The sequence below is a fragment of the Cervus elaphus genome, chromosome 29 (genome assembly GCF_910594005.1).
Source record: "Cervus elaphus chromosome 29, mCerEla1.1, whole genome shotgun sequence".
NCBI lineage: Eukaryota > Metazoa > Chordata > Mammalia > Artiodactyla > Cervidae > Cervus > Cervus elaphus.
In genome coordinates this window covers 57,480,522-57,492,053 of record NC_057843.1, presented here as the reverse complement: position 1 = coordinate 57,492,053, position 11,532 = coordinate 57,480,522, and the positions used below count along the sequence as shown (strand labels likewise).

Genomic DNA, 11,532 nt, shown 5'->3' with positions numbered 1-11,532 from the left:
TGTTCTGTCTCTGCTAGGGTTTGCCCCACCAGCCTCCTCTGATTGGCATTGGAGCCCACGCCTAACGTTCACTCTTACAAATGCACGGGATGAATGCATCTGAGTGTGTGTGTGTGTGAGCGTGTGTGTGTGTGCGTGTAGCCGTGTCTGTCTTTTCAAGTGTCTTGTCCTGAGGGGAGCAGGGATTGGCAGCGCACAATGACCCTTTTCAACTCCTTGGAACAAGTGGTTTCCTTTAAGGAAGGTACTTTTCCGGAAAACATGTTATTTCAGGGACTCCTGATTCCAGAATCCAGTGTGTTCCAGAGAAAAGCACCAGGCTGGTGGCGGCCAGGATGGGGGAGGAAGGGCGGGGGCTCCTGACAGCTGGGCTTCCAGGCTCTTCCCTCTCTCTAGCATAACCTCTGGACAAGGGGGCAAGACTCCCACCTCCTCTACCCCTGGCTGGAGCCCAGCTAGTGAGTGGTGGGGGCAGAGCGCAGACGGAGCTGGGTGGCGCAGAGCGGGTTCTCTGCCCCTTCATCCTGGGGCGGACCCGGGCGCGGAGCGGCACCGTCCATACGGCAGGGAGGCCACGGCGGGACAGCCCGGGGCTGCGGGTGGTTAACCCGGAGTCCAACCTTCCGCAGAGCTATCTGGGTGAGGTTTCGTGGGCTGCCCCTTTAAAGTGTATACGCCAAGGACTGCATCCTCCAAAGACAGATCCAGGTGGGGCATGTGCGTGCAAGGCTTTTGTCCAGGAAAACCCAGGGTAAATCCAATCCCTGGTGTTCCTGCCTTCCCTTCATCCTGAAGATATGAGATGGGTCGGATGAGAATTCCGGTCCCATTTACAGAGAGGGCAGGTTAGCTTTCTGCCTGCAGGTTCCAGCAGCGCTGGGAGGCACTGTTCGGGAGCACTCCACAGTGGGGACTCAGGTCCCTCAACTGTAAAATGGAGACGGTGGGGAATGCTGCTGGGAAAGATGCTCATCACAGCGTTTACTGTGATGGGATCACAGAGAGCATCGAAGAGAGGTTGGATAAAAAGCATAATGCCTGGTACCCAGTAAGAGTCCAATAAATAGGAAAAAATCACTGCAGACTGTGACTGCAGCCATGAAATTAAAAGACACTTGCTCCTTGGAAGGAAAGCTGTGACAAACCCAGACACCATATTAAAAAAGCAGAGTTATCACTCTGTCAACAAAAGTCGATAGAGTAAAATCTATGGTTTTTCCATTAATCATGTATGGATGTGAGAGTTGGGCCATGAAGAAGGCTGAGCACTGAAGAACTGATGCTTTTGAACTGTGGTGTTGGAGAAGACTCTTGAGTCCCTTGGACAGCAAGGAGATCAAACCAGTCAACCCTAAAGGAAATCAACCCTGAATGTTCATTGGGAGGACTGATGCTGCAGTGTACCTGATGCCAAGAGCCAGCTCATTGGAAAAGACCCTGATGCAGGGAAAGACTGAAGGCAGGAGGAGAGGGGGCCACAGAGGATGAGATGGCTGGATGGCATCACCGACTCAATGAACCTGAGTTTGACCAAGTGCCGGGAGATAGTGAAGGACAGGGAAGCCTGGTGTGCTGCAGTCCATGAGGCTGCAAAATGTCAGACACGATGGAGCAACTGAACAACAATCACAAGTAACTGAATGAGCAGAGAGAACGCTGCATTTGGAGCCTGAGAGAGGGGGGTTCCAATGCAGCTCTGCCCAGCTTTCCAGGTGACCTTGAGCAGCCCCTTCCCTCGCTGCCACCAAGTAAACACTCCCAGCCTTGCCAGCCTCTCTTGGTACCAGCTTTAGCTTCTGTCCTTACACTACCATCTCCTCCGTCTCTAGAGGTGCTCCGTGCTGGCCTGTTACAGAGTTTCCCACCCCCATCTTACACAATTGTCTGCCCTGGGTGGAAGGGCAGAGCACTTCAGGCCAACACACACCACAACATAAATACACACCACACAACATGCACACATGAACATACACACCACACGACATGCGCACTCACACCGTACAACATACACACATAGATGCCACACACGCACTCCACACGTGAGAACAGCAGGACGGCTGCTCCTGTCTGCTGTGGGTCATCAGTCCAGGCTCTCCTTGACCTCAGCTCCCCAGACCCATCTCTGAGCAGACGCTCCTGCTTCACTGAGTAAACAGACCATCTGGTGTGATGCCCTCCTTCCCCTCCTCCCCCACCACACACACAACATGAACGTTTACCGTACTCTTGAGCATCTTTTCCAGCAGCATTCCCTCGCCCCCACTTGCCTGACTCCTTGACTCCCACCCCACCCCTTCCGTGGGGCTCCTCCTTGCTGACAATTGTCACTATCTCCCTCTGCAATCCTTCTCCTTCAGCTCTTCACATGTTCAACCTCCCTCCCCTGCTTAAAAACGCCAATAATAAACTCTCCTTCAAGGCCATGCCCCTCTGGCCACAATACATCGCTCTTCTTCCCTTCAGATTATCTTCAGTCCTTATCCTCTGCTGACTCAGCTCCCACTGACGTCACTGCCCCTGAGCATGCACACGTGAGAACACACACACACACACTGCGGACACGTGTGCACATGCATACCGCCCATAGGGCTGCTCCCTGCACGCCACTCAAGCTTTTCTCACCAAGGTCATTGTCAACGGTCCATTGCAAAATCTGAGGCCTCTTCCGGGCCTTCACCTCCCTGATGCTTCAACCACTTAAACCCCCTCTCTGAGAACCACTCCCTCCCTCGTAGGATTGCCAGATAAAATACTGACACCCTAGTTCAATTTGAACCTCAGATAGACAATGAGTAATGTTTTAGTGTAAGTATGTCCCCAATACTGCCTGGGACGTACGTATACTAAAAATTGTTTGTTGTCTACCTGAAATTAAAATTAACCAGATGCCCTGCATTTTTATTTGCTAAATCTGGACCCCTACTCCCAACCTTCCTGCCCCTTCTCTAGCTGCTCCTCCTGGTCCCATCTCCCTTTTGTCAGCCTGCTCCAGGGTGCTGGCCTTGACTGCCTGCCTTTCTCAAATGCCCTGCGTTCCTGGGACATCCTCTCCCTAACCCTCGGCTCCACCTCCACGCAGTGCTGGCCACTCCCCGAGTCTCCCAGGACCTTTCCTCCAGCTCCCACTGCAGAAGCCACCGCTCCCCTGTAGCAACAGCTGTGCCCATGTGTGTGTGCTGGGGAAGACGGCTCCTGCCCAGACTGACAAGCCAGGCTGCCTCTTCATTGCCTTCACTTGCCCGGAAACATACTGGCCAAGTGTGGCAAGAAGGGGTTCCCGCAGGAGCTGGCTGTGTTTCATCTCCTGGCCCCCACTCTATCTGACCCCCTACGCCCTGCCGCACACATTCTCTGAATCTCCAATCCTGCCAGTCCCTCTGGGGGACCCTCCCCCAAATTCTTCTTGTTGAAGTGCCCACTTTTCTTCAAGTCCAACTCAAAGGTCACCTCCTCCCGGGTTCCCTGGGGACTGGGGCCCTCTCTCCCCTGAGCACCCTGTCCAGATGACTAAATTGGGTGTTCATCGGTTGCTGGGACTGGGTCTTGGTGACTTTCACGTTCCCTGGGTGGGGCCTGGTACACAGTCGGTGCTCAGCCAGTGTTTTTTGAATGGAGGAGTGAATGGGTGATGGAATGAATGATGAATGCATGAGTCGGCGAGGAAGTAAGGCTCAGCAAGTAGGTGGAGTAAGAGGACAGATGGACAGATGGACAGATGGGTGGGTAGGTGGGTGGATGAGCGAGTGAGCCAATGAGAGCCTGGGACTTGACAGACTGCTCGCCCGCAGAGCGAGGCTGCCCCCTCGCCGTTGCTTGTTCTCAGGGCTGAGTCCAGCCTACAGACCTTCCTCCACAGACTCAGGGAAGAATGTGACCACAGCACACAGAGGCAAAGCCCTGGACCGGGGGTCCTGACACTTGGGTCCGGCTGAAGGTGCTGGGCCTACAGCAGAGCTAACTCTGCTTGAGGACAGAGAGAGGCTGAGGCCCACTCTCTTGTCTCCTCCCAGACCTTGTACCTCCAGCTGTGCCCACGGGGAGCTCCTGCGCCCGGTATTTCTCTCTGCCTGGACATGCTCACCCGGCTCTGAGAACAGGCCGCTGCTGAGCTCCCGTGGAGAGGTGCTCACAGGACGCCTCCACGGAAGGACTTCAGGGCCAGCCTGTGCCAGGAGCCACTTTGCCTGAGGCCGAACCTCAGGGGGCGGGGTCTCTCAGAGAAGAGCAAAGATGGGGGATATTAAGGGCCTGCATCATCTTTAACTCCTTCCTCTATCTAATCCTGCTTCCCCCTCCTTCCCCTCATGGCTGTTGATTCCTATAAACATCTCACACCCCACAACTCTGTCTGGGCTTCGCTTTCAGAGAACGTGAACTGAACAGTTCACTCCGCTCAGCTGAGGCCCTCTGGGGCCTCCCTGCCGCACTCCACGTGCATCTGTGAAGGCTCTGCTTGCGGGCTCTGGGGTCCAGAGAGACCGACACAGGGTCCTCAGGCGCTCCGGGCCTTCCCTCTGCTGTGCCTCTCCCCTCCCCAGACTCACCCCTCTCCACCAGCCTGACTCTCTCCCTGGCTCCTTACACCTCTGCACTTTCACAGCCCCAAGCATCTCTCTCTGCGAGTCCTTCTATGGCAGCCACATGGCCAGGGTGGCCCATCCAGGCCCCCTCAGGGGCCAGACCGCCTCTCTGGGTCAGTCCTGCCCCCGTCAACGCCAGGTCCTGGGAGAGTCATTCCTTCAGTGCTGGATGGAGATATGAGTCAGGAGACTCAGAATTCTGCATCCTTCAAACCGTTTGCTAAATATGGTCTGGCATGCATTTCATGGGTACAGAGAAAACAGCTCTTCTGTAAATAAAAACAGAACATCTCTTTATTTGTGATGCAAACAAGAGCTTTGTTACATACTGTCGATATAATATAACATTTTAACTTATTCGAAATTACCTTTCAGTTGGTGATTTTTCAGTCATTCCTGGGTGATGCAAGTCACAGTCTCTAAGAATAGAAGTGACCCATAAGAATATAGAAATAAAGTCTCATGCAAATACATTTCAAAGTCTTCTTTCTGGCTTTCCTATTAATAAAACGTCTGGTACTTTCTGTGACTCTTTTTCTCTTCTGTTTCCTTTTGTGGTTTCCCAACCCTGATTCTTGGGAGACCCATAAAAGGATATGCATTTTCAATTGTGAAATGAATTGCCAGTTCCCAGGAAGCAGGCTTTTGGTTTCAGAATTTCAGGGCGGATTTCAGGTAACAGGTAGGAGGCAGGTCTCAGAAGTGGGCTCTGCAATATGTGCGCAGGCAAGTAGCAGAATGACTCTCTCAGAACAGATAAAAAGTGGTTTCTGAAACTGTCCACTTGAGGGCGCTGCTTCCTCTCGTGGCAATCGAACCAGCGGCGTCATAGGCATCCTGGGACATCTTGAGATAACCAACACTCTGTTCACAATAAAGTCCAGTGATATTTCACTGCATCTTGTAGATCAGAGGAGCTGGCCCACCATGCCATCCAATATTGCCTGGTCACTCACTCTCGACCTCTCGTAAGCCCCACCCTGTGGGTAGGGTCCGGCTGAGCTCTCGGGGGTCAGAGCTGACTCCTACTGGTCCCATCACCGTAGATCTCCCAGGCTGGAGGGCATGGCCAACCGGAATAGGATGAGTCAGGAGTCTGCTGGATACAGGCTGGACAGGACAGAAATGCCAGGCTGGAGGAGTGGGTCACCAGAGAAGGCTTGCTGGGGGAAGAGGAGTCTGACCCGCAGCAGAGCAAATCCTGGGCTTTCCAGGTGGCTCAGTGGTAAAGAATCCGCCTGCTAATACAGGAGACTTGGGTTCAATCCCTGGGTCAAGAAGATCCCCTGGAGAATGGAATGGCTACCTGTTCCAGTATTCTTGCCTGGAGAATTCCACGGACAGAGGAGCCTGGCAGGCTACCGTCCATGGGGTCACAAAGAGTTGGACACGAATGAGCGCCTAAACAACAAGAGCAAATCCTGGGGGCTGGTAGATTTCACATGAAGGTCCAGAAGTCCCGGGCACCTGCCACTGGCTGAGCATGGCGACCTGGCCCAGTGAAGAGGGAAGCCTCCTGGCGAAACGTGGCCACTGTGAAGCTGGGGCGTGGGGCCCCCTGAGGATCCTGGCTCCTTGAGTCACAGCTGAAGCAGCAGAGGACGCAGGTGATGGCCACGGTGACCACAAAGAGCACAGCCACCATCCCGATCACTGCTGCTTCCATGGCCCTGTGTGGCCACGGACCACTGAGCAGCCCAGGGTGTGTTTTGGACCTCACTCGCTCCCCATCCGAAGCGAGGAGCTGCTGGTGATGGCTTGCTCCTCCGGCTGCTCTCCCTGTGGTCTTCTAAGGAGATACTGGTCTGAGGCCCTGGCTGGTACCCGCTCTGGGCCGTTGGGCACCCCACATGGCTCTACTCCGACTTTAGTGGCCTCTGTCACTTTTCTCAGCCTTGGGCCAGGCTTCCAAGAGCCGTGGGCAACTCCACTGGCAGCTCTGGAAGAAGCGCTGTCCTGAAAAACATAAGCTCAAGACTCCTTGGATGCAGGAGCTGGAACGAGAGCGCAGACTTTGTTCAGAGGGAGCCCCGCTCAGCCCTCTGGTGACGGCCACGGATTTCAGGAGTGTTTGTACACTCGGACAAAAGAAAAACACTCCCCCTCCTGTGGGTCCGGGATGGGCCCAGACTCCTCCCTTGGAGGAACCTTGGATCAGTCTTTGAATCAGCCCCACTGCTGACTCTTGAACCTCTGGCCCTGTGCTGAGGGCTGGGACGAAGGAGGGGAGGAGGCAACATCAACTCTGAGTCAGATGCAGGGTCACCACGAGCGCCTGTCTCGTTGGCCTCCTTTTCCGCACGTACTGGGAGAGTGCTGTTTAGATGGGGCAGGTCACTCTCCGGGTGGGATCCCTGAGCCCTTCAGAACTCCTGTGGGCTCCTTAGTCCCATTCTCTGCTCCAGCCCCACCCCCCAGCCCCCCCTTGCTGCCTGCTCATGCCCGCTGCTCACACTCAGCTGCTGTGAAAACTTACCCCGGGCTGGCAGAGGGGCAGCTATGGCTGTACGCAGTGCCGGGGCCTCCTGACCTGATGACCACCCCAGGGCCCAGGCCATGGCACGCTCGTCCCTGGGTGCCTCGGCCTTGGTGCTGCCTGGGACGAGGCTCTGAGATGTCTGAGCGGCTGTGAGCACTTCCTGCACGCCTTCCTCCAATTGTGAGTGAGGGCCCAGGACCCGCACAGCTGCCGGCCCCCTTGGTGACTGCGCTCACCCCACCCCCCACGCACACCCATGCCACTCCAGCCCGGCCTCCTGCCAGCGTTTCTTCTTCACTGGCCGGGGGAGTGGGGGTGAGCCCTGTCCAGGCCACTCCATCTCCCATCCTCACTTGATCACAGCCTTTCCATGGCCAGCACCTCCTGAGACCACCACCACTTCCAGAAAGGAGGCTGAATTACTAACCCGATTTCATCCAAACCCTGAGAAAGGGTGTCATTACAGACAATAACTCCAGGTATTAGACACAGCCAGGCACTATCTCATATAATGGTTCCAGCAACGCTGTGAAGTAACATTTTCTCTATTTTAGAGATAGTCACAGCCCATGGCCTATTGCTATTAGTAGTGATAACTAGAGCACCAAATAGCCAAGGAGGGACTTCCCTCCCTTTCCTCCTAGTTCAGACCTCTCTCCAGATACCACCACTCCACAGGGCAGTTGTCTCCTTCTATACATTTACTGATCAGAGTGTGAAGACCCAGAGATGGCCAAGGGCTAGCCCAGGGCCACATAGCCTGGATCCTTTTCAATTTCTCCAATGCCCAGTGAACTTTCCTTGGTTCTAGTGTTAGGAAATTGCTTATGCGCAGAATGGGAGAGTGACTATTTGGAGTAAATGATACTCTGCCAAGTTCTCTCTCTTCCCCTTTCTAAGATAACTGGACAACCCACACAGGAGGAGCCCAGAGCCAGCTCGGGCTGCATGAGGAAGCTGGACATCTTGAATTACTTGTATTAACTGGAGTGACCAGAAGCAGGGGGCAGGAAATATGGTGAACCACTCTGTGGGCCCTGTGGTTTCAGATTATCAATAAATTGTTATCAATGAATTATCAATGTCAGCCAGTCACTTTGGGAGGTGGAGGGCACCAGGGGGACTGCTTGTCCTAAGGGTTTCTCCAGATATTTTCTTTTCTTGTGGATTTTGTAATCTTATGACAGACAGCGCCTACCCATGAGCCCCAGACACAACAGGGCTCTGAAAGATGTCTACCACTTAGACATACATCTGTCCTCCCAGCATCCATCACTGTCAACTGGTCAGAGAAAAGAGCATGGCCCATACATTCCATATATATACATATACATGCACATAAACACACATAACCATATATATATATAGGCCTTATCACATGGCATGTGGGATATTAGTTACCCATTAGGGATTAAACCAGCACCCTCTGCAGTGGAAGCATGGAGTTTTAACCTCTGAACCACCAGAGAAGTCCTCCATAGATTCCACTTACATTAAGAAGGGGAAGGTGATGGCAAGCTTCCTGGCTCTCCCAGAGGATGCTCGAGGCCACATATAGGAAAAGCAGGCCATCCAAGGCTCACATGGGGCTCTGCAGAGGGATGAGGGAGGTCCAGGCTGGCGGGCTATCGACCTCCACACACCCCAACACTGAGCAGATGGGGTAATAAAGCAGGAGCTCTCTCAGCAAGGCCCTAGAAGCTTAAAGGACTAATCCCTGCAATGTCCCACTAGTAAAATTGGAAGCCCTCAAGCCCTAAGCTTCTGGTAGTGATGATTCCAAGTACATTTACTTTTTCCAGAGAGCATGAAGCCCTGGAAACCTTTCTCGAGCATCTGTCATGTGAGCTGATTCCACACTTGGGCGTGGGGGGGCCCTCAAGAGTTCTCCAATCTAGGAGGACAGGGGCCTTTGAATCTCTAGGGAAAGAGATTTGAGTGCATCGGCAGAAATGACAACAACAATAACAATAATAATAAATGAGAAACCCATAGGAGTGAATGACAAATTCTTCTTGGGCAAAGACAGAGAGGGGAACGTGCAAGATGTTTTCTGAGCCTGAGGACTGGAGCAGCGTGGACAGGACAAAAGGAACCGGGGGAGGCAGGAATCAGACCGGGGCCTTGGGTGGCCAACCAAGAGGCAGAGACTTGGTCCCAAGGGCAATGAGCAGGCTGCAGTGTGAAGAGGCTTCGCAAAGTGGCAGGGCTGGAGGTGCGCAGACTTAGAGGGGTTGTGGCAGGAATCCAGATCAGGGATGAGCTAAGAGCAACCACAGGGTAAGGGAGGGGAGGCCGATGCAAAGAGTGCTATAGACCCTGGATCCTCTTTCCCAAGCCTGAAATCTGGCCTTGCTATCAGTGAATTTGCCTCCCTCTCCCCGCCTCCCACCCCAGGCCTCTTAGAGAATCACCGGGGAATAGAAAAGAAACAGGACATTCTGTTCCAGTGAGTCAGTCACCAGGCCCCTGACTTTATGGCCTGTTCTCCGGCCCCTCCCCACCACCTCGCCTGGCCCTCAAGCCTCTCCCCCTCCCCTTTCCACCCCAGTTCACAGGACTTCCTTCCTCACTGAAGGCCTCAGAACTGGATTTCCGTCCTGGCTGCAAAATCCTGTCAGCTGCTCTGGGGTAGCTGGGAACAGGCTTTGGCAAGAAGCGTCTGTCACCTATCTCATCTTAGGGAAGGGGAAACTGAGACTCCGAGGAGCAAGCCCTCTCCCAGGGCCACCCAGCACCACATTCTCCCTCCTAAACTCACAGCCGCACACAGACTCCAGCCAGCCACACACACATGCACACACACACACACACATCGGTGGGGTCAGGCTGGCTGAGACTCAACACCTGGATAAGAAACCCTGACCAGTTTACCAAAGAAACGTTCGTTCAGCACAGCCACGCAGGGGGCTTCTGCAGGCCCAGAGCATAGTCTGCCCTAGAGGTGGACCGGAAAGACCCCTGGGGGCCAGCATGGATGGCCTCGCTCCTTCTCTCCGAGCCCCACCAGTACACAGAGAGCCATCTCTGTGCAGGGCTGCCTGCAAACCCTAACCATGCCCCCCATCAGAGCTCGGGCCCCAGGCCTTCTCACCTACTGTCCACGGAGCCCAGCAGAGTCGTCCAGTCTCCCCCACTGCAGGGCCCACTCAGACATTCACTTCCCATCAGAGAGGGAGGTCCAGGGAAAGGCAGGAATAGGCCTGGCCGCTCCCTCCCTCCCACTTGAGTTACAATCAAGAGCCTCTTCACAAAGCTTCTTAATGGTTTTTATTTTCTTGGATTAAGGCACCACTGACTTGACTGTGCAGCCTCACGACCTCCTTCAAACACAGGGGCATTGCCAGGGCCCCTCCCAGCTACCTTGCCAGCCAGAGGCCTGGTCATTGAGAGAGAGCAGGGCACACCTGCCCATCCGCACACACCAGCACGCCTGCACCAACCGGACGGGCGGTCCATTCTGGTGCCCCTTGGGAGTTAAGGTCACAAGGTGGTGTCTGTCCCCGAAGGACCACCAGCACCGCCTGCGCTCAGCCCCGTCCCCCTCCTGTGTGTGCAGGGTCAGCCCTGGCACTTCTCCGCTCTCCTCTGCAGCACACCGGGCGTAGTAGGTGGACGAAGCCCAAGCAGGACCCGGTGTTCATTGCAGAGGGTGCCCTGCTGCGTGGGAGCGTCGGCAGGTCCACTCGTCTGGCGACGGCAGGGCAGGCAGCGGCTGCCCTGCACGGGCATCAGTGGCGGCCTCGGTGGGCACGGGCGGCGTGGTGGGCGGCGTGATGGTGGGCATGGTGGTGGGCGAGGTGGTGATGGTGATGGTGGAGGTTTGCATGGGGCATGTGAGACACGTGGCCAGCATGACGGAAATGGTGCAAATGTCCCAGGTGGCCCCGGCCTGAGGAGATCCACGGCCGGGCCCACCTGATGCGGTTCCTCCTGGAGGTGGGGCGGTTCCTCTCCACGTCGGGCTCCTCCTGTCTGGAGTACAGGCAGGCGGCCAGCAGCAGCAGCAGCAGCAAGGCCGCCACCGCGCCTACGATCAAGCCCACGAGGGTCGTGTGCTGCAGAAGGTCCAGCATCTGGGAGCTGACAGGGGCCTCTGCGTGGCGGCTCCTCACTGCTTCCTCCCCTTCAGCAGCCTCTGCTCAGCCCTCGCAGTCACTGGACTGTTTTCTCCGCTCCTGTGGGTTGGAGAGCAGCCAGGGAATGTGGGTGCAGCCTCTTTGGGTTGCAGCTGCCAGCTGAGGGGAGGCCCGGCGACTGTTAACTCTGGGGAGGCCCAAGTGAGGCTAGGTGGGGAGAGAGGAGCTGGAAGGAGGGGCCTCGGGGCGAGGGGAGAGCCCAGAGGCTAGAGATAAGAGCCTGGGCCCCCATCCCTGCCACCTAGCTGGGTGATTGGGCCAGCCCGGTCCCCTCCCTGGGCTTCAGGGCCCTCCTCTCTTAGAGACAGCACAGCACACTAACTAAGATCGTGGG

General features: G+C 55.3%; 2 protein-coding genes across 2 annotated transcripts; both read right to left on the bottom strand.

Moving 5' to 3' along the window:
• Positions 1 to 4,852: 4,852 nt before the first annotated feature.
• On the bottom strand, positions 4,853 to 6,246 carry SPAAR (small regulatory polypeptide of amino acid response). The gene has a single exon (XM_043891266.1). The coding sequence runs from the start codon at positions 6,244 to 6,246 to the stop codon at positions 6,019 to 6,021; it is 228 nt and encodes a 75-aa protein (XP_043747201.1). The 3' UTR covers positions 4,853 to 6,018.
• On the bottom strand, positions 4,853 to 11,323 carry HRCT1 (histidine rich carboxyl terminus 1). The gene is made up of 2 exons (XM_043891265.1): positions 10,154 to 11,323; positions 4,853 to 6,574 (listed from the first exon to the last, which is right to left on the bottom strand). The coding sequence occupies exon 1, from the start codon at positions 11,133 to 11,135 to the stop codon at positions 10,791 to 10,793; it is 345 nt and encodes a 114-aa protein (XP_043747200.1). The 5' UTR covers positions 11,136 to 11,323; the 3' UTR covers positions 4,853 to 6,574; positions 10,154 to 10,790.
• Positions 11,324 to 11,532: the final 209 nt, after the last annotated feature.